This window comes from Trypanosoma brucei, chromosome 1 (genome assembly GCF_000002445.2).
Source record: "Trypanosoma brucei brucei TREU927 chromosome 1, complete sequence".
Taxonomy (NCBI): domain Eukaryota; phylum Euglenozoa; class Kinetoplastea; order Trypanosomatida; family Trypanosomatidae; genus Trypanosoma; species Trypanosoma brucei.
In genome coordinates this window covers 561,195-585,001 of record NC_008409.1, presented here as the reverse complement: position 1 = coordinate 585,001, position 23,807 = coordinate 561,195, and the positions used below count along the sequence as shown (strand labels likewise).

At 46.3% G+C, this 23,807-nt stretch overlaps 19 protein-coding genes across 19 annotated transcripts, besides 25 other annotated features; 1 reads left to right on the top strand and 18 right to left on the bottom strand.

Annotated features, from left to right (window-relative positions):
• Positions 1 to 14,836: part of a repeat region that runs on past the window's edge.
• Positions 279 to 1,634, bottom strand: TB927.1.2400 (alpha tubulin; the record flags this gene model as incomplete). Its single annotated transcript, XM_001218939.1, has 1 exon — positions 279 to 1,634. One exon carries the CDS (start codon positions 1,632 to 1,634, stop codon positions 279 to 281), a length of 1,356 nt encoding a protein of 451 aa, XP_001218940.1.
• On the bottom strand, positions 2,266 to 3,594 carry TB927.1.2390 (beta tubulin; the record flags this gene model as incomplete). Its single annotated transcript, XM_001218938.1, has 1 exon — positions 2,266 to 3,594. The coding sequence occupies one exon, from the start codon at positions 3,592 to 3,594 to the stop codon at positions 2,266 to 2,268; it is 1,329 nt and encodes a 442-aa protein (XP_001218939.1).
• On the bottom strand, positions 3,921 to 5,276 carry TB927.1.2380 (alpha tubulin; the record flags this gene model as incomplete). Its single annotated transcript, XM_001218937.1, has 1 exon — positions 3,921 to 5,276. One exon carries the CDS (start codon positions 5,274 to 5,276, stop codon positions 3,921 to 3,923), a length of 1,356 nt encoding a protein of 451 aa, XP_001218938.1.
• Positions 5,437 to 5,442: a repeat region (inverted telomeric repeat hexamer CCCTAA).
• On the bottom strand, positions 5,908 to 7,236 carry TB927.1.2370 (beta tubulin; the record flags this gene model as incomplete). The annotated part of the gene is made up of 1 exon (XM_001218936.1): positions 5,908 to 7,236. The coding sequence occupies one exon, from the start codon at positions 7,234 to 7,236 to the stop codon at positions 5,908 to 5,910; it is 1,329 nt and encodes a 442-aa protein (XP_001218937.1).
• On the bottom strand, positions 7,563 to 8,918 carry TB927.1.2360 (alpha tubulin; the record flags this gene model as incomplete). The annotated part of the gene is made up of 1 exon (XM_001218935.1): positions 7,563 to 8,918. One exon carries the CDS (start codon positions 8,916 to 8,918, stop codon positions 7,563 to 7,565), a length of 1,356 nt encoding a protein of 451 aa, XP_001218936.1.
• Positions 9,550 to 10,878, bottom strand: TB927.1.2350 (beta tubulin; the record flags this gene model as incomplete). Its single annotated transcript, XM_001218934.1, has 1 exon — positions 9,550 to 10,878. The coding sequence occupies one exon, from the start codon at positions 10,876 to 10,878 to the stop codon at positions 9,550 to 9,552; it is 1,329 nt and encodes a 442-aa protein (XP_001218935.1).
• Positions 11,190 to 14,836: a repeat region (len=3647 bp. Repeat unit from alpha and beta tubulin repeat array).
• On the bottom strand, positions 11,205 to 12,560 carry TB927.1.2340 (alpha tubulin; the record flags this gene model as incomplete). Its single annotated transcript, XM_001218933.1, has 1 exon — positions 11,205 to 12,560. The coding sequence occupies one exon, from the start codon at positions 12,558 to 12,560 to the stop codon at positions 11,205 to 11,207; it is 1,356 nt and encodes a 451-aa protein (XP_001218934.1).
• Positions 12,721 to 12,726: a repeat region (inverted telomeric repeat hexamer CCCTAA).
• TB927.1.2330 (beta tubulin) lies at positions 13,192 to 14,520 on the bottom strand (the record flags this gene model as incomplete). The annotated part of the gene is made up of 1 exon (XM_001218932.1): positions 13,192 to 14,520. The coding sequence occupies one exon, from the start codon at positions 14,518 to 14,520 to the stop codon at positions 13,192 to 13,194; it is 1,329 nt and encodes a 442-aa protein (XP_001218933.1).
• Positions 14,837 to 15,494: 658 nt separating the features above from the next.
• Positions 15,495 to 16,352, bottom strand: TB927.1.2320 (hypothetical protein, conserved; the record flags this gene model as incomplete). Its single annotated transcript, XM_001218931.1, has 1 exon — positions 15,495 to 16,352. One exon carries the CDS (start codon positions 16,350 to 16,352, stop codon positions 15,495 to 15,497), a length of 858 nt encoding a protein of 285 aa, XP_001218932.1.
• A 551-nt stretch (positions 16,353 to 16,903) lies between these two features.
• Positions 16,904 to 16,909: a repeat region (inverted telomeric repeat hexamer CCCTAA).
• Positions 16,910 to 17,123: 214 nt separating this feature from the next.
• TB927.1.2310 (hypothetical protein) lies at positions 17,124 to 17,393 on the bottom strand (the record flags this gene model as incomplete). Its single annotated transcript, XM_001218930.1, has 1 exon — positions 17,124 to 17,393. One exon carries the CDS (start codon positions 17,391 to 17,393, stop codon positions 17,124 to 17,126), a length of 270 nt encoding a protein of 89 aa, XP_001218931.1.
• Positions 17,211 to 17,279: a sequence feature (2 probable transmembrane helices predicted for Tb927.1.2310 by TMHMM2.0 at aa 7-29 and 39-61).
• Positions 17,307 to 17,375: a sequence feature (2 probable transmembrane helices predicted for Tb927.1.2310 by TMHMM2.0 at aa 7-29 and 39-61).
• Positions 17,345 to 17,393: a sequence feature (Signal anchor predicted for Tb927.1.2310 by SignalP 2.0 HMM (Signal peptide probabilty 0.000, signal anchor probability 1.000) with cleavage site probability 0.000 between residues 17 and 18).
• A 77-nt stretch (positions 17,394 to 17,470) lies between these two features.
• Positions 17,471 to 17,794, bottom strand: TB927.1.2300 (hypothetical protein, unlikely; the record flags this gene model as incomplete). The annotated part of the gene is made up of 1 exon (XM_001218929.1): positions 17,471 to 17,794. The coding sequence occupies one exon, from the start codon at positions 17,792 to 17,794 to the stop codon at positions 17,471 to 17,473; it is 324 nt and encodes a 107-aa protein (XP_001218930.1).
• Positions 17,489 to 17,584: a sequence feature (3 probable transmembrane helices predicted for Tb927.1.2300 by TMHMM2.0 at aa 7-26, 31-50 and 71-102).
• Positions 17,645 to 17,704: a sequence feature (3 probable transmembrane helices predicted for Tb927.1.2300 by TMHMM2.0 at aa 7-26, 31-50 and 71-102).
• Positions 17,717 to 17,776: a sequence feature (3 probable transmembrane helices predicted for Tb927.1.2300 by TMHMM2.0 at aa 7-26, 31-50 and 71-102).
• Positions 17,725 to 17,794: a sequence feature (Signal peptide predicted for Tb927.1.2300 by SignalP 2.0 HMM (Signal peptide probabilty 0.999, signal anchor probability 0.001) with cleavage site probability 0.417 between residues 24 and 25).
• Positions 17,795 to 17,882: 88 nt separating this feature from the next.
• Positions 17,883 to 18,224, bottom strand: TB927.1.2290 (hypothetical protein, unlikely; the record flags this gene model as incomplete). The annotated part of the gene is made up of 1 exon (XM_001218928.1): positions 17,883 to 18,224. One exon carries the CDS (start codon positions 18,222 to 18,224, stop codon positions 17,883 to 17,885), a length of 342 nt encoding a protein of 113 aa, XP_001218929.1.
• Positions 18,054 to 18,122: a sequence feature (1 probable transmembrane helix predicted for Tb927.1.2290 by TMHMM2.0 at aa 35-57).
• Positions 18,167 to 18,224: a sequence feature (Signal anchor predicted for Tb927.1.2290 by SignalP 2.0 HMM (Signal peptide probabilty 0.000, signal anchor probability 0.778) with cleavage site probability 0.000 between residues 20 and 21).
• Positions 18,225 to 18,378: 154 nt separating this feature from the next.
• Positions 18,379 to 18,384: a repeat region (telomeric repeat hexamer TTAGGG).
• A 181-nt stretch (positions 18,385 to 18,565) lies between these two features.
• TB927.1.2280 (hypothetical protein, unlikely) lies at positions 18,566 to 19,012 on the bottom strand (the record flags this gene model as incomplete). The annotated part of the gene is made up of 1 exon (XM_001218927.1): positions 18,566 to 19,012. One exon carries the CDS (start codon positions 19,010 to 19,012, stop codon positions 18,566 to 18,568), a length of 447 nt encoding a protein of 148 aa, XP_001218928.1.
• Positions 18,725 to 18,793: a sequence feature (3 probable transmembrane helices predicted for Tb927.1.2280 by TMHMM2.0 at aa 5-27, 47-69 and 74-96).
• Positions 18,806 to 18,874: a sequence feature (3 probable transmembrane helices predicted for Tb927.1.2280 by TMHMM2.0 at aa 5-27, 47-69 and 74-96).
• Positions 18,932 to 19,000: a sequence feature (3 probable transmembrane helices predicted for Tb927.1.2280 by TMHMM2.0 at aa 5-27, 47-69 and 74-96).
• Positions 18,955 to 19,012: a sequence feature (Signal anchor predicted for Tb927.1.2280 by SignalP 2.0 HMM (Signal peptide probabilty 0.398, signal anchor probability 0.602) with cleavage site probability 0.203 between residues 20 and 21).
• TB927.1.2270 (hypothetical protein, unlikely) lies at positions 19,298 to 19,426 on the bottom strand (the record flags this gene model as incomplete). Its single annotated transcript, XM_001218926.1, has 1 exon — positions 19,298 to 19,426. The coding sequence occupies one exon, from the start codon at positions 19,424 to 19,426 to the stop codon at positions 19,298 to 19,300; it is 129 nt and encodes a 42-aa protein (XP_001218927.1).
• A 209-nt stretch (positions 19,427 to 19,635) lies between these two features.
• On the bottom strand, positions 19,636 to 20,025 carry TB927.1.2260 (calpain-like protein fragment, putative; the record flags this gene model as incomplete). The annotated part of the gene is made up of 1 exon (XM_001218925.1): positions 19,636 to 20,025. One exon carries the CDS (start codon positions 20,023 to 20,025, stop codon positions 19,636 to 19,638), a length of 390 nt encoding a protein of 129 aa, XP_001218926.1.
• Positions 20,026 to 20,576: 551 nt separating this feature from the next.
• Positions 20,577 to 20,870, bottom strand: TB927.1.2250 (hypothetical protein, unlikely; the record flags this gene model as incomplete). The annotated part of the gene is made up of 1 exon (XM_001218924.1): positions 20,577 to 20,870. The coding sequence occupies one exon, from the start codon at positions 20,868 to 20,870 to the stop codon at positions 20,577 to 20,579; it is 294 nt and encodes a 97-aa protein (XP_001218925.1).
• Positions 20,586 to 20,654: a sequence feature (2 probable transmembrane helices predicted for Tb927.1.2250 by TMHMM2.0 at aa 49-68 and 73-95).
• Positions 20,667 to 20,726: a sequence feature (2 probable transmembrane helices predicted for Tb927.1.2250 by TMHMM2.0 at aa 49-68 and 73-95).
• A 191-nt stretch (positions 20,871 to 21,061) lies between the features above and the next one.
• Positions 21,062 to 21,361, bottom strand: TB927.1.2240 (hypothetical protein, unlikely; the record flags this gene model as incomplete). The annotated part of the gene is made up of 1 exon (XM_001218923.1): positions 21,062 to 21,361. The coding sequence occupies one exon, from the start codon at positions 21,359 to 21,361 to the stop codon at positions 21,062 to 21,064; it is 300 nt and encodes a 99-aa protein (XP_001218924.1).
• Positions 21,071 to 21,139: a sequence feature (3 probable transmembrane helices predicted for Tb927.1.2240 by TMHMM2.0 at aa 24-46, 51-73 and 75-97).
• Positions 21,143 to 21,211: a sequence feature (3 probable transmembrane helices predicted for Tb927.1.2240 by TMHMM2.0 at aa 24-46, 51-73 and 75-97).
• Positions 21,224 to 21,292: a sequence feature (3 probable transmembrane helices predicted for Tb927.1.2240 by TMHMM2.0 at aa 24-46, 51-73 and 75-97).
• A 1,025-nt stretch (positions 21,362 to 22,386) lies between the features above and the next one.
• Positions 22,387 to 22,758, bottom strand: TB927.1.2230 (calpain-like protein fragment, putative; the record flags this gene model as incomplete). Its single annotated transcript, XM_001218922.1, has 1 exon — positions 22,387 to 22,758. One exon carries the CDS (start codon positions 22,756 to 22,758, stop codon positions 22,387 to 22,389), a length of 372 nt encoding a protein of 123 aa, XP_001218923.1.
• Positions 22,759 to 23,095: 337 nt separating this feature from the next.
• On the top strand, positions 23,096 to 23,524 carry TB927.1.2220 (hypothetical protein, unlikely; the record flags this gene model as incomplete). Its single annotated transcript, XM_001218921.1, has 1 exon — positions 23,096 to 23,524. The coding sequence occupies one exon, from the start codon at positions 23,096 to 23,098 to the stop codon at positions 23,522 to 23,524; it is 429 nt and encodes a 142-aa protein (XP_001218922.1).
• Positions 23,201 to 23,269: a sequence feature (1 probable transmembrane helix predicted for Tb927.1.2220 by TMHMM2.0 at aa 36-58).

Here is a 23,807-nt window from a genome sequence, read left to right as displayed (position 1 = left end):
CTCTAGTAGGGCTGGTCGAGAAAACAAGATTGAAAGAAAAGGCGGAAAGGGAGAGAGAGAAAGAGGTGTGACACGACAGGAAGAAGCGAATAAGGGGAAGGAAGGCATACACGCAACCACAGACGTGACAGGGTGCCTCCTACACAAAGGGTGAGCAAAAAAACAAGAAAAACATAGGTCCCAAGCGAATTAAAAACATTTGAGACAGAAAACAAATTCACAAAAGAAAGAAAGAACGTAAATGAAAACCTACACATGGTGCGACGTTGTCACACTTTCTAGTACTCCTCCACATCCTCCTCACCGTCCATATCCGCGGACTCGGCACCAACCTCTTCGTAGTCCTTCTCAAGTGCTGCAAGGTCTTCACGGGCCTCGGAGAACTCACCCTCTTCCATACCCTCACCGACGTACCAGTGCACGAAGGCGCGCTTGCTGTACATGAGATCGAATTTGTGGTCAATACGGGCGAACACCTCTGCGATGGCCGTGGAGTTGGCGATCATGCATACCGCGCGCTGCACCTTGGCAAGGTCACCACCTGGCACCACCGTGGGTGGCTGGTAGTTGATACCGCACTTGAAGCCTGTGGGAGACCAGTCCACGAACTGAATCGTGCGCTTCGTCTTGATGGTCGCGACGGCAGCATTCACATCCTTTGGCACAACGTCACCACGGTACATGAGGCAGCACGCCATGTACTTGCCGTGGCGGGGGTCGCACTTTGTCATCATGGAGGCGGGCTCAAACACAGCGTTCGAGATCTCAGAGACAGAGAGTTGCTCGTGGTAGGCCTTCTCTGCGGAGATGACTGGTGCATAGCTTGTCAGCACGAAGTGGATACGTGGGTACGGCACAAGGTTTGTCTGGAACTCTGTCAGATCCACGTTCAATGCACCGTCGAAGCGGAGGGACGCTGTCAGCGAGGAAACCACCTGACCGATGAGGCGGTTCAGGTTGGTGTACGTGGGGCGCTCAATATCGAGGTTGCGGCGAGTCAAATCATAAATCGCTTCATTGTCAAGCATCGCAGCAACATCGGTGTGCTCCAGAAGTGAGTGTGTCGAGAGCACAGAGTTGTAGGGCTCCACGACAGCCGTCGACACCTGCGGTGATGGATACACCGTGTAGCCGAGCTTGGACTTCTTGCCATAGTCCACGGAGAGGCGCTCCAAGAGCAGCGCACCCAGGCCAGAACCAGTGCCACCGCCGACGGCGTGATACACGAGGAAGCCCTGAAGACCAGTGCAGTTGTCAGCGAGCTTGCGGATGCGGTCCAGGCAGAGGTCGACGATCTCCTTACCAATGGTGTAGTGGCCACGAGCGTAGTTGTTGGCCGCATCCTCCTTGCCGGAGATCAGCTGCTCGGGGTGGAACAGCTGGCGGTACGTGCCAGTGCGCACTTCATCCACCACTGTTGGCTCCAGGTCCAAGAACACCGCGCGGGGAACGTGCTTGCCAGCACCAGTCTCAGAGAAGAAGGTGTTGAACGCATCATCCTCAACGCCAATCGTCTTGTCAGAGGGCATCGCACCATCGGGTTGAATGCCGTGTTCCAGGCAGAACAATTCCCAGCAGGCGTTACCAACCTGGCAACCAGCCTGACCAATGTGGATGCAGATAGCCTCACGCATGATAAATAAATAGAAGTGCTTTGTTGTTGTTGTTAGTGGTGCTAGTACCTACTGTTGCTAATATAAACGGATGAATAGTCCTTTGCTTAAACTAGTGTTTGAAGATCTGTCAGAAATCAGCACCGCGAGGGGGTGAGGAGAGGAGAACATAGAGTCAACATTAGGCAATACTTACGCCACCACCACTTACGAAGTGAGAAGTGCGTGTAGGCGCACTCCACACAGCGGAAGAGGCAAACAATGGGACCCATAAAGGTGGAGGATCAAGATTGTGTACATTTAACGAGAAGAAGGCGTGTTGATGAGTTGTACTGTTGATCTCACTAGCTCATCTTACACGTGACGGTTCATACATAGTCACGTAAGGACAGACAGGGACCCCAATACATCCCACATCATGGTACGCGTGTCCCTCATATACCCTTCCCACCTCCTCTACTATCCGTGGCTCTCTGAATAGAGTGGCGCGCGGATGTACACAAACGTGGAAGAAAAAAAAAATTAAAGAAAACAACAACAAAACATAAACACAAAAGAACAAAATGACAGAAGGACGAAGGAGAAAGGGGACGAGAAACAAACATCTTCATTACCTACTGCTAATGACGAACGGGAAATGCCCCGTCCGCGTCTAGTATTGCTCCTCCTCGTCGAACTCGCCCTCCTCCTCAATCGTGGCATCCTGGTACTGCTGGTACTCAGACACGAGATCGTTCATGTTGGACTCTGCCTCCGTGAATTCCATCTCGTCCATACCCTCGCCAGTGTACCAGTGCAAGAACGCCTTGCGACGGAACATGAGGGTGAACTGCTCTCCCACACGGCGGAACATCTCCTGGATGCAGGTGTTGTTGCCAATGAAGGTGACAGCCATCTTGAGTCCCTTGGGTGGGATATCGCAAACAGAGGACTTGATGTTGTTCGGGATCCACTCAATGAAGTAGGACGAGTTCTTGTTCTGCACGTTCAGCATCTGCTCATCAACCTCCTTCGTCGACATGCGGCCGCGGAAGAGTGCAGACGCTGTCAGGTAGCGGCCGTGACGAGGATCTGCAGCTTGCATCATGTTTTTCGCATCGAACATCTGCTGCGTTAGCTCGGGCACGGAGAGACCGCGGTACTGCTGCGAGCCGCGGCTGGTCAGCGGGGCGAAGCCCATCATGAAGAAGTGCAGACGCGGGAATGGGACAAGGTTCACAGCCAACTTACGGAGGTCAGAGTTCAACTGACCAGGGAAGCGCAGGCAGCAGGTGACGCCGGACACAACAGCAGACACCAAGTGGTTCAGGTCACCGAACGTTGGTGTTGTCAGTTTCAGGGTGCGGAAGCAAATATCGTACAGTGCCTCGTTGTCAATGCACATCGACTCATCGGAGTTTTCCACAAGTTGGTGCACGGAGAGAGTCGTATTGTACGGCTCGACGACAGTGTCGGACACCTTGGGGGATGGGATGATGGAGAAAGTCATCATGATACGGTCAGGGTACTGCTCGCGAAGCTTCGAGATGAGCAGCGTACCCATGCCGGAGCCAGTACCACCACCAAGGGAGTGGCAGATCTGGAAGCCCTGGAGGCAGTCACAGCTCTCCGCCTCCTTGCAGCACACATCGAGCACAGAGTCGATCAGTTCCGCACCCTCCGTGTAGTGGCCCTTTGCCCAGTTGTTGCCGGCGCCAGACTGTCCAAAGATGAAGTTGTCGGGGCGGAAGATCTGACCATAGGGGCCAGCACGTACGGAGTCCATTGTACCTGGCTCCAGATCAATCAGCACGGAGCGGGGCACATAGCGACCTCCCGTTGCCTCATCAAAGTACACATTGATGCGCTCCAGCTGCAGGTCAGAGTCACCCTGGTAGGTACCTGTGGGGTCCACACCGTGCTCGTCACTGATCACCTCCCAGAACTTTGAGCCGATCTGGTTGCCGCATTGGCCAGCCTGAACGCAGACGATTTCGCGCATAATTCGTTTGAACTATTTTCTTTGATGAAAGGGTTACTATTCTTTCTCCTCTAGTAGGGCTGGTCGAGAAAACAAGATTGAAAGAAAAGGCGGAAAGGGAGAGAGAGAAAGAGGTGTGACACGACAGGAAGAAGCGAATAAGGGGAAGGAAGGCATACACGCAACCACAGACGTGACAGGATGCCTCCTACACAAAGGGTGAGCAAAAAAACAAGAAAAACATAGGTCCCAAGCGAATTAAAAACATTTGAGACAGAAAACAAATTCACAAAAGAAAGAAAGAACGTAAATGAAAACCTACACATGGTGCGACGTTGTCACACTTTCTAGTACTCCTCCACATCCTCCTCACCGTCCATATCCGCGGACTCGGCACCAACCTCTTCGTAGTCCTTCTCAAGTGCTGCAAGGTCTTCACGGGCCTCGGAGAACTCACCCTCTTCCATACCCTCACCGACGTACCAGTGCACGAAGGCGCGCTTGCTGTACATGAGATCGAATTTGTGGTCAATACGAGCGAACACCTCTGCGATGGCCGTGGAGTTGGCGATCATGCATACCGCGCGCTGCACCTTGGCAAGGTCACCACCTGGCACCACCGTGGGTGGCTGGTAGTTGATACCGCACTTGAAGCCTGTGGGAGACCAGTCCACGAACTGAATCGTGCGCTTCGTCTTGATGGTCGCGACGGCAGCATTCACATCCTTTGGCACAACGTCACCACGGTACATGAGGCAGCACGCCATGTACTTGCCGTGGCGGGGGTCGCACTTTGTCATCATGGAGGCGGGCTCAAACACAGCGTTCGAGATCTCAGAGACAGAGAGTTGCTCGTGGTAGGCCTTCTCTGCGGAGATGACTGGTGCATAGCTTGTCAGCACGAAGTGGATACGTGGGTACGGCACAAGGTTTGTCTGGAACTCTGTCAGATCCACGTTCAATGCACCGTCGAAGCGGAGGGACGCTGTCAGCGAGGAAACCACCTGACCGATGAGGCGGTTCAGGTTGGTGTACGTGGGGCGCTCAATATCGAGGTTGCGGCGAGTCAAATCATAAATTGCTTCATTGTCAAGCATCGCAGCAACATCGGTGTGCTCCAGAAGTGAGTGTGTCGAGAGCACAGAGTTGTAGGGCTCCACGACAGCCGTCGACACCTGCGGTGATGGATACACCGTGTAGCCGAGCTTGGACTTCTTGCCATAGTCCACGGAGAGGCGCTCCAAGAGCAGCGCACCCAGGCCAGAACCAGTGCCACCGCCGACGGCGTGATACACGAGGAAGCCCTGAAGACCAGTGCAGTTGTCAGCGAGCTTGCGGATGCGGTCCAGGCAGAGGTCGACGATCTCCTTACCAATGGTGTAGTGGCCACGAGCGTAGTTGTTGGCCGCATCCTCCTTGCCGGAGATCAGCTGCTCGGGGTGGAACAGCTGGCGGTACGTGCCAGTGCGCACTTCATCCACCACTGTTGGCTCCAGGTCCAAGAACACCGCGCGGGGAACGTGCTTGCCAGCACCAGTCTCAGAGAAGAAGGTGTTGAACGCATCATCCTCAACGCCAATCGTCTTGTCAGAGGGCATCGCACCATCGGGTTGAATGCCGTGTTCCAGGCAGAACAATTCCCAGCAGGCGTTACCAACCTGGCAACCAGCCTGACCAATGTGGATGCAGATAGCCTCACGCATGATAAATAAATAGAAGTGCTTTGTTGTTGTTGTTAGTGGTGCTAGTACCTACTGTTGCTAATATAAACGGATGAATAGTCCTTTGCTTAAACTAGTGTTTGAAGATCTGTCAGAAATCAGCACCGCGAGGGGGTGAGGAGAGGAGAACATAGAGTCAACATTAGGGAATACTTACGCCACCACCACTTACGAAGTGAGAAGTGCGTGTAGGCGCACTCCACACAGCGGAAGAGGCAAACAATGGGACCCATAAAGGTGGAGGATCAAGATTGTGTACATTTAACGAGAAGAAGGCGTGTTGATGAGTTGTACTGTTGATCTCACTAGCTCATCTTACACGTGACGGTTCATACATAGTCACGTAAGGACAGACAGGGACCCCAATACATCCCACATCATGGTACGCGTGTCCCTCATATACCCTTCCCACCTCCTCTACTATCCGTGGCTCTCTGAATAGAGTGGCGCGCGGATGTACACAAACGTGGAAGAAAAAAAAAATTAAAGAAAAAAACAACAAAACATAAACACAAAAGAACAAAATGACAGAAGGACGAAGGAGAAAGGGGACGAGAAACAAACATCTTCATTACCTACTGCTAATGACGAACGGGAAATGCCCCGTCCGCGTCTAGTATTGCTCCTCCTCGTCGAACTCGCCCTCCTCCTCAATCGTGGCATCCTGGTACTGCTGGTACTCAGACACGAGATCGTTCATGTTGGACTCTGCCTCCGTGAATTCCATCTCGTCCATACCCTCGCCAGTGTACCAGTGCAAGAACGCCTTGCGACGGAACATGAGGGTGAACTGCTCTCCCACACGGCGGAACATCTCCTGGATGCAGGTGTTGTTGCCAATGAAGGTGACAGCCATCTTGAGTCCCTTGGGTGGGATATCGCAAACAGAGGACTTGATGTTGTTCGGGATCCACTCAATGAAGTAGGACGAGTTCTTGTTCTGCACGTTCAGCATCTGCTCATCAACCTCCTTCGTCGACATGCGGCCGCGGAAGAGTGCAGACGCTGTCAGGTAGCGGCCGTGACGAGGATCTGCAGCTTGCATCATGTTTTTCGCATCGAACATCTGCTGCGTTAGCTCGGGCACGGAGAGACCGCGGTACTGCTGCGAGCCGCGGCTGGTCAGCGGGGCGAAGCCCATCATGAAGAAGTGCAGACGCGGGAATGGGACAAGGTTCACAGCCAACTTACGGAGGTCAGAGTTCAACTGACCAGGGAAGCGCAGGCAGCAGGTGACGCCGGACACAACAGCAGACACCAAGTGGTTCAGGTCACCGAACGTTGGTGTTGTCAGTTTCAGGGTGCGGAAGCAAATATCGTACAGTGCCTCGTTGTCAATGCACATCGACTCATCGGAGTTTTCCACAAGTTGGTGCACGGAGAGAGTCGTATTGTACGGCTCGACGACAGTGTCGGACACCTTGGGGGATGGGATGATGGAGAAAGTCATCATGATACGGTCAGGGTACTGCTCGCGAAGCTTCGAGATGAGCAGCGTACCCATGCCGGAGCCAGTACCACCACCAAGGGAGTGGCAGATCTGGAAGCCCTGGAGGCAGTCACAGCTCTCCGCCTCCTTGCAGCACACATCGAGCACAGAGTCGATCAGTTCCGCACCCTCCGTGTAGTGGCCCTTTGCCCAGTTGTTGCCGGCGCCAGACTGTCCAAAGATGAAGTTGTCGGGGCGGAAGATCTGACCATAGGGGCCAGCACGTACGGAGTCCATTGTACCTGGCTCCAGATCAATCAGCACGGAGCGGGGCACATAGCGACCTCCCGTTGCCTCATCAAAGTACACATTGATGCGCTCCAGCTGCAGGTCAGAGTCACCCTGGTAGGTACCTGTGGGGTCCACACCGTGCTCGTCACTGATCACCTCCCAGAACTTTGAGCCGATCTGGTTACCGCATTGGCCAGCCTGAACGCAGACGATTTCGCGCATAATTCGTTTGAACTATTTTCTTTGATGAAAGGGTTACTATTCTTTCTCCTCTAGTAGGGCTGGTCGAGAAAACAAGATTGAAAGAAAAGGCGGAAAGGGAGAGAGAGAAAGAGGTGTGACACGACAGGAAGAAGCGAATAAGGGGAAGGAAGGCATACACGCAACCACAGACGTGACAGGGTGCCTCCTACACAAAGGGTGAGCAAAAAAACAAGAAAAACATAGGTCCCAAGCGAATTAAAAACATTTGAGACAGAAAACAAATTCACAAAAGAAAGAAAGAACGTAAATGAAAACCTACACATGGTGCGACGTTGTCACACTTTCTAGTACTCCTCCACATCCTCCTCACCGTCCATATCCGCGGACTCGGCACCAACCTCTTCGTAGTCCTTCTCAAGTGCTGCAAGGTCTTCACGGGCCTCGGAGAACTCACCCTCTTCCATACCCTCACCGACGTACCAGTGCACGAAGGCGCGCTTGCTGTACATGAGATCGAATTTGTGGTCAATACGAGCGAACACCTCTGCGATGGCCGTGGAGTTGGCGATCATGCATACCGCGCGCTGCACCTTGGCAAGGTCACCACCTGGCACCACCGTGGGTGGCTGGTAGTTGATACCGCACTTGAAGCCTGTGGGAGACCAGTCCACGAACTGAATCGTGCGCTTCGTCTTGATGGTCGCGACGGCAGCATTCACATCCTTTGGCACAACGTCACCACGGTACATGAGGCAGCACGCCATGTACTTGCCGTGGCGGGGGTCGCACTTTGTCATCATGGAGGCGGGCTCAAACACAGCGTTCGAGATCTCAGAGACAGAGAGTTGCTCGTGGTAGGCCTTCTCTGCGGAGATGACTGGTGCATAGCTTGTCAGCACGAAGTGGATACGTGGGTACGGCACAAGGTTTGTCTGGAACTCTGTCAGATCCACGTTCAATGCACCGTCGAAGCGGAGGGACGCTGTCAGCGAGGAAACCACCTGACCGATGAGGCGGTTCAGGTTGGTGTACGTGGGGCGCTCAATATCGAGGTTGCGGCGAGTCAAATCATAAATTGCTTCATTGTCAAGCATCGCAGCAACATCGGTGTGCTCCAGAAGTGAGTGTGTCGAGAGCACAGAGTTGTAGGGCTCCACGACAGCCGTCGACACCTGCGGTGATGGATACACCGTGTAGCCGAGCTTGGACTTCTTGCCATAGTCCACGGAGAGGCGCTCCAAGAGCAGCGCACCCAGGCCAGAACCAGTGCCACCGCCGACGGCGTGATACACGAGGAAGCCCTGAAGACCAGTGCAGTTGTCAGCGAGCTTGCGGATGCGGTCCAGGCAGAGGTCGACGATCTCCTTACCAATGGTGTAGTGGCCACGAGCGTAGTTGTTGGCCGCATCCTCCTTGCCGGAGATCAGCTGCTCGGGGTGGAACAGCTGGCGGTACGTGCCAGTGCGCACTTCATCCACCACTGTTGGCTCCAGGTCCAAGAACACCGCGCGGGGAACGTGCTTGCCAGCACCAGTCTCAGAGAAGAAGGTGTTGAACGCATCATCCTCAACGCCAATCGTCTTGTCAGAGGGCATCGCACCATCGGGTTGAATGCCGTGTTCCAGGCAGAACAATTCCCAGCAGGCGTTACCAACCTGGCAACCAGCCTGACCAATGTGGATGCAGATAGCCTCACGCATGATAAATAAATAGAAGTGCTTTGTTGTTGTTGTTAGTGGTGCTAGTACCTACTGTTGCTAATATAAACGGATGAATAGTCCTTTGCTTAAACTAGTGTTTGAAGATCTGTCAGAAATCAGCACCGCGAGGGGGTGAGGAGAGGAGAACATAGAGTCAACATTAGGCAATACTTACGCCACCACCACTTACGAAGTGAGAAGTGCGTGTAGGCGCACTCCACACAGCGGAAGAGGCAAACAATGGGACCCATAAAGGTGGAGGATCAAGATTGTGTACATTTAACGAGAAGAAGGCGTGTTGATGAGTTGTACTGTTGATCTCACTAGCTCATCTTACACGTGACGGTTCATACATAGTCACGTAAGGACAGACAGGGACCCCAATACATCCCACATCATGGTACGCGTGTCCCTCATATACCCTTCCCACCTCCTCTACTATCCGTGGCTCTCTGAATAGAGTGGCGCGCGGATGTACACAAACGTGGAAGAAAAAAAAAATTAAAGAAAAAAACAACAAAACATAAACACAAAAGAACAAAATGACAGAAGGACGAAGGAGAAAGGGGACGAGAAACAAACATCTTCATTACCTACTGCTAATGACGAACGGGAAATGCCCCGTCCGCGTCTAGTATTGCTCCTCCTCGTCGAACTCGCCCTCCTCCTCAATCGTGGCATCCTGGTACTGCTGGTACTCAGACACGAGATCGTTCATGTTGGACTCTGCCTCCGTGAATTCCATCTCGTCCATACCCTCGCCAGTGTACCAGTGCAAGAACGCCTTGCGACGGAACATGAGGGTGAACTGCTCTCCCACACGGCGGAACATCTCCTGGATGCAGGTGTTGTTGCCAATGAAGGTGACAGCCATCTTGAGTCCCTTGGGTGGGATATCACAAACAGAGGACTTGATGTTGTTCGGGATCCACTCAATGAAGTAGGACGAGTTCTTGTTCTGCACGTTCAGCATCTGCTCATCAACCTCCTTCGTCGACATGCGGCCGCGGAAGAGTGCAGACGCTGTCAGGTAGCGGCCGTGACGAGGATCTGCAGCTTGCATCATGTTTTTCGCATCGAACATCTGCTGCGTTAGCTCGGGCACGGAGAGACCGCGGTACTGCTGCGAGCCGCGGCTGGTCAGCGGGGCGAAGCCCATCATGAAGAAGTGCAGACGCGGGAATGGGACAAGGTTCACAGCCAACTTACGGAGGTCAGAGTTCAACTGACCAGGGAAGCGCAGGCAGCAGGTGACGCCGGACACAACAGCAGACACCAAGTGGTTCAGGTCACCGAACGTTGGTGTTGTCAGTTTCAGGGTGCGGAAGCAAATATCGTACAGTGCCTCGTTGTCAATGCACATCGACTCATCGGAGTTTTCCACAAGTTGGTGCACGGAGAGAGTCGTATTGTACGGCTCGACGACAGTGTCGGACACCTTGGGGGATGGGATGATGGAGAAAGTCATCATGATACGGTCAGGGTACTGCTCGCGAAGCTTCGAGATGAGCAGCGTACCCATGCCGGAGCCAGTACCACCACCAAGGGAGTGGCAGATCTGGAAGCCCTGGAGGCAGTCACAGCTCTCCGCCTCCTTGCAGCACACATCGAGCACAGAGTCGATCAGTTCCGCACCCTCCGTGTAGTGGCCCTTTGCCCAGTTGTTGCCGGCGCCAGACTGTCCAAAGATGAAGTTGTCGGGGCGGAAGATCTGACCATAGGGGCCAGCACGTACGGAGTCCATTGTACCTGGCTCCAGATCAATCAGCACGGAGCGGGGCACATAGCGACCTCCCGTTGCCTCATCAAAGTACACATTGATGCGCTCCAGCTGCAGGTCAGAGTCACCCTGGTAGGTACCTGTGGGGTCCACACCGTGCTCGTCACTGATCACCTCCCAGAACTTTGAGCCGATCTGGTTGCCGCATTGGCCAGCCTGAACGCAGACGATTTCGCGCATAATTCGTTTGAACTATTTTCTTTGATGAAAGGGTTACTATTCTTTCTCCTCTAGTAGGGCTGGTCGAGAAAACAAGATTGAAAGAAAAGGCGGAAAGGGAGAGAGAGAAAGAGGTGTGACACGACAGGAAGAAGCGAATAAGGGGAAGGAAGGCATACACGCAACCACAGACGTGACAGGATGCCTCCTACACAAAGGGTGAGCAAAAAAACAAGAAAAACATAGGTCCCAAGCGAATTAAAAACATTTGAGACAGAAAACAAATTCACAAAAGAAAGAAAGAACGTAAATGAAAACCTACACATGGTGCGACGTTGTCACACTTTCTAGTACTCCTCCACATCCTCCTCACCGTCCATATCCGCGGACTCGGCACCAACCTCTTCGTAGTCCTTCTCAAGTGCTGCAAGGTCTTCACGGGCCTCGGAGAACTCACCCTCTTCCATACCCTCACCGACGTACCAGTGCACGAAGGCGCGCTTGCTGTACATGAGATCGAATTTGTGGTCAATACGAGCGAACACCTCTGCGATGGCCGTGGAGTTGGCGATCATGCATACCGCGCGCTGCACCTTGGCAAGGTCACCACCTGGCACCACCGTGGGTGGCTGGTAGTTGATACCGCACTTGAAGCCTGTGGGAGACCAGTCCACGAACTGAATCGTGCGCTTCGTCTTGATGGTCGCGACGGCAGCATTCACATCCTTTGGCACAACGTCACCACGGTACATGAGGCAGCACGCCATGTACTTGCCGTGGCGGGGGTCGCACTTTGTCATCATGGAGGCGGGCTCAAACACAGCGTTCGAGATCTCAGAGACAGAGAGTTGCTCGTGGTAGGCCTTCTCTGCGGAGATGACTGGTGCATAGCTTGTCAGCACGAAGTGGATACGTGGGTACGGCACAAGGTTTGTCTGGAACTCTGTCAGATCCACGTTCAATGCACCGTCGAAGCGGAGGGACGCTGTCAGCGAGGAAACCACCTGACCGATGAGGCGGTTCAGGTTGGTGTACGTGGGGCGCTCAATATCGAGGTTGCGGCGAGTCAAATCATAAATTGCTTCATTGTCAAGCATCGCAGCAACATCGGTGTGCTCCAGAAGTGAGTGTGTCGAGAGCACAGAGTTGTAGGGCTCCACGACAGCCGTCGACACCTGCGGTGATGGATACACCGTGTAGCCGAGCTTGGACTTCTTGCCATAGTCCACGGAGAGGCGCTCCAAGAGCAGCGCACCCAGGCCAGAACCAGTGCCACCGCCGACGGCGTGATACACGAGGAAGCCCTGAAGACCAGTGCAGTTGTCAGCGAGCTTGCGGATGCGGTCCAGGCAGAGGTCGACGATCTCCTTACCAATGGTGTAGTGGCCACGAGCGTAGTTGTTGGCCGCATCCTCCTTGCCGGAGATCAGCTGCTCGGGGTGGAACAGCTGGCGGTACGTGCCAGTGCGCACTTCATCCACCACTGTTGGCTCCAGGTCCAAGAACACCGCGCGGGGAACGTGCTTGCCAGCACCAGTCTCAGAGAAGAAGGTGTTGAACGCATCATCCTCAACGCCAATCGTCTTGTCAGAGGGCATCGCACCATCGGGTTGAATGCCGTGTTCCAGGCAGAACAATTCCCAGCAGGCGTTACCAACCTGGCAACCAGCCTGACCAATGTGGATGCAGATAGCCTCACGCATGATAAATAAATAGAAGTGCTTTGTTGTTGTTGTTAGTGGTGCTAGTACCTACTGTTGCTAATATAAACGGATGAATAGTCCTTTGCTTAAACTAGTGTTTGAAGATCTGTCAGAAATCAGCACCGCGAGGGGGTGAGGAGAGGAGAACATAGAGTCAACATTAGGGAATACTTACGCCACCACCACTTACGAAGTGAGAAGTGCGTGTAGGCGCACTCCACACAGCGGAAGAGGCAAACAATGGGACCCATAAAGGTGGAGGATCAAGATTGTGTACATTTAACGAGAAGAAGGCGTGTTGATGAGTTGTACTGTTGATCTCACTAGCTCATCTTACACGTGACGGTTCATACATAGTCACGTAAGGACAGACAGGGACCCCAATACATCCCACATCATGGTACGCGTGTCCCTCATATACCCTTCCCACCTCCTCTACTATCCGTGGCTCTCTGAATAGAGTGGCGCGCGGATGTACACAAACGTGGAAGAAAAAAAAAATTAAAGAAAAAAACAACAAAACATAAACACAAAAGAACAAAATGACAGAAGGACGAAGGAGAAAGGGGACGAGAAACAAACATCTTCATTACCTACTGCTAATGACGAACGGGAAATGCCCCGTCCGCGTCTAGTATTGCTCCTCCTCGTCGAACTCGCCCTCCTCCTCAATCGTGGCATCCTGGTACTGCTGGTACTCAGACACGAGATCGTTCATGTTGGACTCTGCCTCCGTGAATTCCATCTCGTCCATACCCTCGCCAGTGTACCAGTGCAAGAACGCCTTGCGACGGAACATGAGGGTGAACTGCTCTCCCACACGGCGGAACATCTCCTGGATGCAGGTGTTGTTGCCAATGAAGGTGACAGCCATCTTGAGTCCCTTGGGTGGGATATCGCAAACAGAGGACTTGATGTTGTTCGGGATCCACTCAATGAAGTAGGACGAGTTCTTGTTCTGCACGTTCAGCATCTGCTCATCAACCTCCTTCGTCGACATGCGGCCGCGGAAGAGTGCAGACGCTGTCAGGTAGCGGCCGTGACGAGGATCTGCAGCTTGCATCATGTTTTTCGCATCGAACATCTGCTGCGTTAGCTCGGGCACGGAGAGACCGCGGTACTGCTGCGAGCCGCGGCTGGTCAGCGGGGCGAAGCCCATCATGAAGAAGTGCAGACGCGGGAATGGGACAAGGTTCACAGCCAACTTACGGAGGTCAGAGTTCAACTGACCAGGGAAGCGCAGGCAGCAGGTGACGCCGGACACAACAGCAGACACCAAGTGGTTCAGGTCACCGAACGTTGGTGTTGTCAGTTTCAGGGTGCGGAAGCAAATATCGTACAGTGCCTCGTTGTCAATGCACATCGACTCATCGGAGTTTTCCACAAGTTGGTGCACGGAGAGAGTCGTATTGTACGGCTCGACGACAGTGTCGGACACCTTGGGGGATGGGATGATGGAGAAAGTCATCATGATACGGTCAGGGTACTGCTCGCGAAGCTTCGAGATGAGCAGCGTACCCATGCCGGAGCCAGTACCACCACCAAGGGAGTGGCAGATCTGGAAGCCCTGGAGGCAGTCACAGCTCTCCGCCTCCTTGCAGCACACATCGAGCACAGAGTCGATCAGTTCCGCACCCTCCGTGTAGTGGCCCTTTGCCCAGTTGTTGCCGGCGCCAGACTGTCCAAAGATGAAGTTGTCGGGGCGGAAGATCTGACCATAGGGGCCAGCACGTACGGAGTCCATTGTACCTGGCTCCAGATCAATCAGCACGGAGCGGGGCACATAGCGACCTCCCGTTGCCTCATCAAAGTACACATTGATGCGCTCCAGCTGCAGGTCAGAGTCACCCTGGTAGGTACCTGTGGGGTCCACACCGTGCTCGTCACTGATCACCTCCCAGAACTTTGAGCCGATCTGGTTGCCGCATTGGCCAGCCTGAACGCAGACGATTTCGCGCATAATTCGTTTGAACTATTTTCTTTGATGAAAGGGTTACTATTCTTTCTCCTCTAGTAGGACTGGTCGAGAAAACAAGATTGAAAGAAAAGGCGGAAAGGGAGAGAGAGAAAGAGGTGTGACACGACAGGAAGAAGCGAATAAGGGGAAGGAAGGCATACACGCAACCACAGACGTGACAGGATGCCTCCTACACAAAGGGTGAGCAAAAAAACAAGAAAAACATAGGTCCCAAGCGAATTAAAAACATTTGAGACAGAAAACAAATTCACAAAAGAAAGAAAGAAAGAACGTAAATGAAAACCTACACATGGTGCGAAGGTATATATATATATATATGTATATATATGGAGAGGGAGAGATTCAATAATATTTGTGATTGTTCTATTATAGTTATTGTTTTATTTTTCAAGTTATATGTTGATAGATTTTTTTATTTTGTTTAATAATAGATATCTATTTTCCGTCCTTAAATAAGGTTTTAGTTGATTTTATTTTTGCTGTTGATGTTGTTGATATGGTGATGGCATGTTTTTTTTATTTTTTCGTTCCGTTCAAGTGTTTTTCTGCGATTTTTGAAAGGTAAGTTTATTTTAAATTCAAATATCTTTATTATTTTATTATGTTGAGTGGAAGTTAACGCAGTGGCGCTGCTGAAGGTTCCTTATCATGCTTGAATGACTTGCTTTTCCTTTCTATATTGTTACAACACAAATTTGAAAGTAAGTGAAATTTGATCCTAAATAAGTGTGAGCAATCGTTACACTGATATAAAAAAGAACGATATTATAAACACTAGTGGAATGTTGGCCCGTGAACTGCAATGCCTTATTTTATTCCTGAGTGAATTTACGTAAAATAACGTCGAGGGCAAACCAATACCAATGCGTACAGATAATGGTAAAAAGACTCGCGTATATATATATATATATTGCATCCCCGTTTCCCAGCCACGCATTCCCTCTTCATTTGACAACTCACATATAGAACGTTTTGATGTAATCCCACCAATCACATCCCTCCTCCCCATTTTTCCACTTTTCAAAACATGTGTTTGGATGCGCCTTTACAGCTGTAACACCGCTAGAAGTGATTTCCTCACCACTTGTACCATTGACGACAATAAGCCTTGGAAGTGGTGTCCATGGGCGCACCATTAAACCTGTATCACGCTGAACCCATGTGGCCCCGTCACGATGGCTGCAGTGGTAGAAACCATGTTGTCGAGTGATATCCATCATCTCCTTTCCACCGAGAGATATGGCGACAACTACAAAGTCACGTCTGTGCCGCTGATGGAACTCCCGCAACAACCTCATGAATGCCAGTGATCGATCCGTTTCGGTGAAGAAAAGGAGGCCAACGAGTCTGCCTCGCAACATTTCTCTATCATATCGCTGACCCGAGGGACCGGAGAGCTCCACTATGTTTTTAAGGTAGTCGTTTAATATTTCCTCGTGAGCGAAGGGGACAATTCGACTGTCCATTGTTTTGAGCTCTTCCCGAAGTGCCGCTCTCTGCGTGGCACCGTCTCCGCCATATGTCCTGCTGTCGGGATCTTTCGGTTTAAAAGTTGCATCCATCGTGATGCGCATCAGTTTCGTGAGTGTCATTTGTTGCCGCTCAATCATAGAGAAATCGTTGACGTTAAAATGCCGCTTGAGAGCCGAGGACGGCCCCTTTCCGCCATCATTATTATTATTATTATTATTGTCACCACCAGTGCCGGTGGAGTCACGCATAAAATCGGTACTGGTGGCTTGTTGAAGTCGCGGCTCCGTCCACCCACCAGGGCCCCTCCGACCCGTGCGAAGCGCCGTGCTGCAGCAACGCATGAGAAGAAGAGAAGAAAAACAAAACAAAACAACTGATGCGAGTGCGAGTTGAAATTTAAATATAACGATGAAATGTATGAGTTGGCAGCCGGTACCACCGCAGCTATGGGCTAAGAGGTATTCGCTTCAATGGTGGAGAAAAGTAAAAGAAAGAGTGACAAAACAAATGATAATGGATAACAGGACAGTAAAAGACACCGCACAGATTATGATCAAAATGATGCTCAGAACGCAAAAAAAAAAACGAAACAAAAAAAAGGAAAGAAAAAGGAAGAGAAGAGAAGAGAAGAAAGGAGAAGAGGAACATAAAAAAAAAATCCGTATACGAATATGTATATATATATATATATATATATATTTTCAATAAATGGACAAAAAAGAAATATCAAGGGGTGGCACGATGGGATGTAGTCGGGGAAGAGGGGAATCACATCATGGGGTTTAAGGAGGGGGGGGGTGATACAAATATCTCATGTTGTGTAATGACAGAAGAGGAAGAAGAGAGAAAAAAAAAAGAAGTCCGGTTCATTATGGCACGCAGCGCGTAGCCGTTAGGGATTTTGCTATTCTTTTCTCAGGGTTGTACCTCGAGAAAAGAAAAGAGAAAACGCTGATACGATTCCCTACACACACACACAAAAAAAAAGGAAAACAAATAAGATAAAAATAAATAAACTTACTTATTCATTTATTCACCCCAATCATTCATGTACATGCGCGGGCTTACACAAGTGTGGGCACGCAGATCGGTGTAGCTGCGGTATATTTAACTTAGTACATTATAACAACATTATTGATGATAATAATTTGTCGATGTAGGCGCTGTACCATGGCAAAGGGAGCGGGCAGGCAAAGATGGAAGAAAAGTAAAACAAATACAAAAAAACAAAAAACTAAAAAACAAAAAAAAAAGGGGGGGAGGATGAGAAGGAGGTGAAAGGCAAGGGGAAGTGAAGAATAATATATATTTAACAAATACAAACAACAACAACCAAGCACACCTAAACGATACAACAAACAGACAAAAAAGTGATACAACATATAACATAATATAATATAAATGATCCCACAACATTACCACCTGCCCCCACTTTCCCACAGACGCACATCCAAATATATCAAAATGTATAAATATCAATATAATAAATAAATAATAAAAGTAAAAAACAAATACATAATGATATATATATATATATATGTAGGCAAGTATATAAATAAATGCATAAATATATGCTCATACATGACTCCGTCTGACGGTTATAATATAAGAAACGAGGCACTTTTGTAGGGGGAAAAAAAAGAAAAAAAATGTATTGTGTTGAGGAAAACACGACAAAAAGGTAAGGTAGGGAATTGTGAGAGAAAGTACCGCGGTGTGACGCACTCAACAATAACAACAACAATAAAAATACTTCCAAAATCACGTGAGTTGGGGCGAGCATCAAAAAAAGAAAAAGGAAAATTGCACATTTGCCTTATTTCATTGAAATATTAAAAATTATTTCTGTATACACGTGTCGCAATTCCTTTTTATTTTTTTTTTCTGCTACATCCACGCATATCCTCCTCTTCAGTCATTTCAAGTACACAACAACACCTTTTTGTACGTGGCCTTTCCTTTCCTTTCTTCTTTTTTTTTTTCCTCCTCAGTTCCCATCCAGCGCAGTGATGCACGCGCCTTGAGAGATATTCGTAAATATCAAGGCGGTAGCAATAAAATGAAAAAAAAATTAAAAAAAAAAGGTAAACAAAAGGCACTTCCCCACAACCCCCCTGCCTCTCATGTGAGTACATTTTTTTTTCTTTTTTGTAGTTTAAACATATTAACATACATCTATATATATATATATGTGTGTGTGTGTGTGTAGACATTTCTTTCTTTTTTTTTTTTTTGGGGGGGGGGCTTCCCTTCCTTTCCCTTCACCCATTTAATATATCATTAGACTTTTGCGACTGAAACCTTTCAGCAAGCGCTTAAAATTCCGTCCCCTCGGCCCTATTCCCCCCTCTCTCTGTTTCTTTTTCCCCCTAATAAATTGCCTCGTGCGCACATATTCGTTTTATTTCATTCTTTTTCATTTCATATTCATCACACCTCTTATTTTTTTCTTTTTTCTTTTTTTCTTTTTCCATCTCCTCCCCTTCTTTTTCTCTTTTAACTTTCTTATGCACTGATATGAAATAATGATTGAATAATTTATTCAATTCATGCATTAATGCGTGCCTAATATTCCTTTCCCCCACGTCCCACTGTGTACATGTCTGATCTCTTTTTGATCCTTCTTTTTTTTTTCTTCCTTTTCTTTTCTTTTCTTTCCTTCTCCTTCTCCTTCTTCCAAAGAAGAAAAAAAAACTCCTTCTTTTGAATGGTTAACAGAATTCAAAAGAAAAAAAGAAAAAAAAAGAAAAAAGAAGGTGCCAAAACAAACAAACAAACAAATTGCGGTCGAATACAAGACCGAAAAAAGAGAAAAATAAAATGGGGAAGAGACAAGACATGATGAGACATGACTTGACATAATTGAAGAATGATATGGAGTGAAAATGAGAGAGAGAGATAGAGATAGAGATACAGACATATATATATATATACATATATACGAAACACAACAACAACAACAACAAAAACAAAAACAAAAACAAAATAAAGATGCATGCATGCATACGTGCAAGTATATTTTTTATTTATTTATTTTTGGTATTCGTTGTTGTTTCTCTCCTTCTCAACTCATAAGTACAAAAAAAAAAAAACAAAACAGCATGAATAAATAGTAACAATAAAAAACAGGATGAATCAATACAAGAAAAAAAAATGTGAGGGATGGGGGTGGGGAAGATGGGCGGAAACAGCGCCGTGTCGCCCCATAAATTGCTTTTATTTACCTTTCATTTTATTTTATTTCATGTTGAACGTCTTGTATTTTTTCCCCCCCCCTTCTTTTTTTTTATTTTTCATTTGTATTCCCTTCTCTTCCATTCCCCTTACCCTCTCCTGTATTCCCTCTTTTCTCTCTCCCTCTTTTCCTCTCCTCTCCTCTCTTCCTTTTCTTTAATATGCTTAATAACACGGCCATAACATCTGTCAAGACAACAATCATAAAAAGAAAAGAGAGAAAACAACTCACTCTTCTAAGAAAGAATGCAAACGAAATAAATAAAAAAAAACAAATATTTGACTTCCTCTACTCTCATTCTCATTCTCATTTACCTCTTTGTGTGCTTTGTGTTTGTGTGCATTTTCTTTTCTTTTCTTTTCTTTTCTTGCATATTTCTTGCAATTTCCTTATTTCCTGCCAGATCCCCTGCGGCGCCTGTCTCCATCAGTAATGGGAATGGCATCCATTTTTGCCTTATATCCATTCACAGTGCCTTCAATAAATAATTCTGTTGCGCATGGTTTTACCACAACAGTCACCACACTTTCACCAGAGCTCAAACGCTCCAACTTTGCCTTTCCAAGTGCCTTAATTTTGCAGTCCTCGCTAAAGGTAACTTTCACATGCATGTCATAATCCAACGTATCGTTATAATACGCCCAGCGACCAGTGCTTGAGTTAACAATTCGGAAGAGGAGACCATTTCCTTCATTAAAACCCTTCGCAATTTCATCGCCCTGAACAGTCGGCCGGCCGTTGATGAATGTGACGGAAGTCGTTGAGCCACCGCAACCCATTTTTATTTTCTTTTTTCTTTTTTCTTTTTATTTATTTTCTTACTCTTTTGGAATTACTTTTTCCCCTTCCCTTTCTATCCTACTTTTCTTCCTTTCTCTGCTGTGTTTTTGTAGTTTATCTTTATATGAATGTGTTCCCTTTTTTCTTTCTTTATTTTAACTTATGTTTGCTTGCGCTAGTGAATATTTGCGTGTGACTTCTTTTGTGCAAATAAGGCAAATATATATATTTCTTTTGCTAGCACTAACGAGAGTAATAATAATAATGATAATAATAATATTTATTACTATATTTCCCCCTTTGTTAACAAATATTTATCGTAATAGTTCTTTGTTGTTGTTGTTGTGGTGGTAACTGTAGTGACTAAAATAATCCCTGAGTTTACCAGATTGTGTTAATATTTATTTATTTTATTTTGCGATGTATTTTCGTTATTTCGCAAAACAAAAACAAAAATAGAATAAGATACGGAAAGAGAAAAGAGTCAGAAAAGAAAAGAAACATGAAATTAAAATAAAAAGGTTGGGAATTTCATCTTTTGAAAAGGCAATTATGGAAATAACAGGACGAGGGGTGTGACACGATAAAATAATAAATGTAACAAAGAAGATAAAAACCAGGCGAACCACGGTGAAACACAACAAATGATTAAAAAAAAAAAAGAGAAAAAAAAAAGAAATAAAAAATAATAAATAAGAAACTTTTTTTTTTTGCATGCTCGTGTGCGTGTAAACCCACCGTTTAAACTTTTTCTTGTCTTTTTTTTTTTAAAGAATCGTTCCGCCATTTTTGTTATATATATATATATATATATTTCTCTCTCTCCCTCCCTTCCTCCACACATACATGCGTCTTATTTAGCCCCTTTTTCTCCTCATTTCTATGTCTATATTCTGATTTTATTCATTCACTCTCCTTTTCTTTCATCCTTCTAATGGGGTCCCAAACACTCTTTTTTTTATTTTTTTTATTTTGTGCTTTCATTTGTTGTTGTTGTTTTCTCCCCGCCTTTGTGATATTTTTGTTGGTTTCACATCACATGCGGGAAATAATAATAATAATAATAATAATGATAATAAAGTGCGCAAAAACAAACAAAACAACATTAATTGCTTCCCCAAGAAAAAAAAGAAAAAAAAGGGGGAAAAAACAACAACAACAACAGAGGAGGAGGATGGTCAAGTGTGGAATCATAAAAAGGAAATGAACATAACAAAATAACAGCGCTAACGAAAAAACAAAAAAAGAAAACACACAAACACTCACACACATTTTCTTTTCTCCTCCTTCCTTCCTTTCTTTTTTCCTTTCTCTCTTTCTCTTTCTCTCTATCATTTCATTTCATTTTCTTATCTTCTCTCCGTTTTTTTACTGAACGCTTCATTTTCATTCATTCATTCATCGCCATCTTTCTTTACTTCTTTTTTTTTTTGGAAACAAACAAACGAACAAAAAACAAATATAAAAAGTGTAGAAAAGGTAAAATAATTCATCCGTGTATTCATTTATTTCATACACTTCTCTACTCGCAACAACGGTGGTAATGTTTGGTTAGCTGAGGCGACCACTGAAAAGCTGTTGTTCATTTGTTATTTATTTATATATTTATTATTATTATTATTATTTTTTCCCCCTCCTTTTTTTGCTTGTATTTTAGAAGTTTTATTGATTGTTTGCTTTATATATATATATATATATATATATAAGTGTTTTCTCTCCGTGTCTTCTTTCTTTATTTTTTACTTCCCTACGCGGCCACATGAAAAATACAACAAAAAGTCAACGGAATAATAATAATAATAATAATAATAATAAATATTATTATAATAATTATAACAACATGCGCTTTTTCAATATACGGTGGAAGGGTAAAAAGAAAGAGGGAGAAAAAAAAAATAAAATAAAATCACGAAGATCAAAATAATATTAATAAAAATAATAATTAAATAAAACAACCATAAAAACAAATGAACACCAATAACAAGAACAACAACAAAAAATGAAACTCGATAAACAAAACAAAAGCATTTATCCCACTGAACGTCACAATAATAAAAATAATAATAACAGGTAACATCACTAACATCAATGGATGCTTATTATCTTCGTCTCGCTCGTTATTCGTACCACTCCTATACAACACACCATTTTGAAAAATGAAAACATCGACACAATAAATAAATAGAGTTAACAACAACAACAATAATAATAATAATAATAAAATTGTGTAAAAAAAAAGGGAGGAGGAGATAAAGGAGATTTCCTTTCTTTTTTTTTTGTTTTAAAGAAAAAACATAAAATTGATATATATTTAAATATATATATATATATATATATCCCCATTACATCATCCAACCCTACTATTGCCTGTCTCCATCAGTAATGGGAATGGCATCCATTTTTGCCTTATATCCATTCACATGTCCTTCAATAAATAATTCTGTTGCGCATGGTTTTACCACAACAGTTGCCACACTTTCACCGCTTTCCAATTTCTCAAGTCTCGTTTGTCCAAGTGCCTTAATTCTGCAGTCCTCGCTAAAGGTAACTTTCACATGCATGTCATAATCCAACGTATCGTTATAATACGCCCAGCGACCAGCGCGTGTTTTAACAATTCGGAAGAGGAGACCATTTCCTTCATTAAAACCCTTTACAATTTCATCGCCCTGAACAGTCGGCTGTCCATTAATAAACTCAACCGTAGAAGTCTTTGAGCCACCACAACCCATTTTTATTTTCTTATTTCTTTTTCTTTATTTTGCTGTCTTGTTTGTGTAAATCTCCTCCTCCTTCTTCTTCCTCAAATTCGTTCGCCCTTAACGTAGTGTTTATTATTTGTTTCTTTTTCTTTTTTTTTTCCACCTTCCATATTTAAATGTGTGAAATTTGTATTGTGTAAGTTGCAAGTAATTCAAGCATGGTCATACAGTGAAAAGGGACGAGAAGAGAAGCAACAAATAATGAAGAGATTAAAAGTAAAGGCACAGAAACTAAATAATTGAGGGTGGTTAACAAATTGAGGTGTGATTATACGTGCAGCAGGTGGAACCATACACGGGCGGTAAAATGAAAAGAAAAAAAAAAAGAAGAGTTCGATTTGGAAATAAGACGAAGAAAAGGAAGGGAAAAAGTGAAACACAAAGACGGGACCAGGCAGGCGTGCTGCGTCCCTGTTTTGTTTTGTTTTGTTTTTTTTTTAAAAAATTCCCATCCATCCTTCTTTTTTCCATCTCGTTTTTTCTTCTTTTTCTTTTTCTTTTTTTAAAAAAAAATTATCAATCAGAAGAGTCCTCTCATAAATGCACCATACGGCAGTGGCGCATAAAACACTGCGAACAAATTCGTCATATTAATTTTCGTCAACTGCATCCATCCATCGAAGTTATTCCACTTGCAAGGTGTGTGGAAAGAAGAAGAAGAAGAAGAAAAAAAAAAAACGAAAACAAACAGAATGAAGTTTCGCTTTCCACTGCTACACCACATCACGGCACCTAAGGCATGGCCTCCAACGCGGAATTAACCACACCAACGACCCAAATAATGTACTTAAACCCGCCCCACCCCGCAACAAATGGGCAGGGGAAGGAAGACAAGAAACCAGAAGAGAGAGAAAGGGATGATGGAGAAATATTTGAATGCTAATATTCTATTTCCCCATCATCCCTTTCCCACCTTAAGAAAAATGAAAACAAAAACAAAAAACAGGACAACCTCCAGACACATATACATAAATATACGTAAATATACTAATATATATTTATTTATATTTATGTTGTGT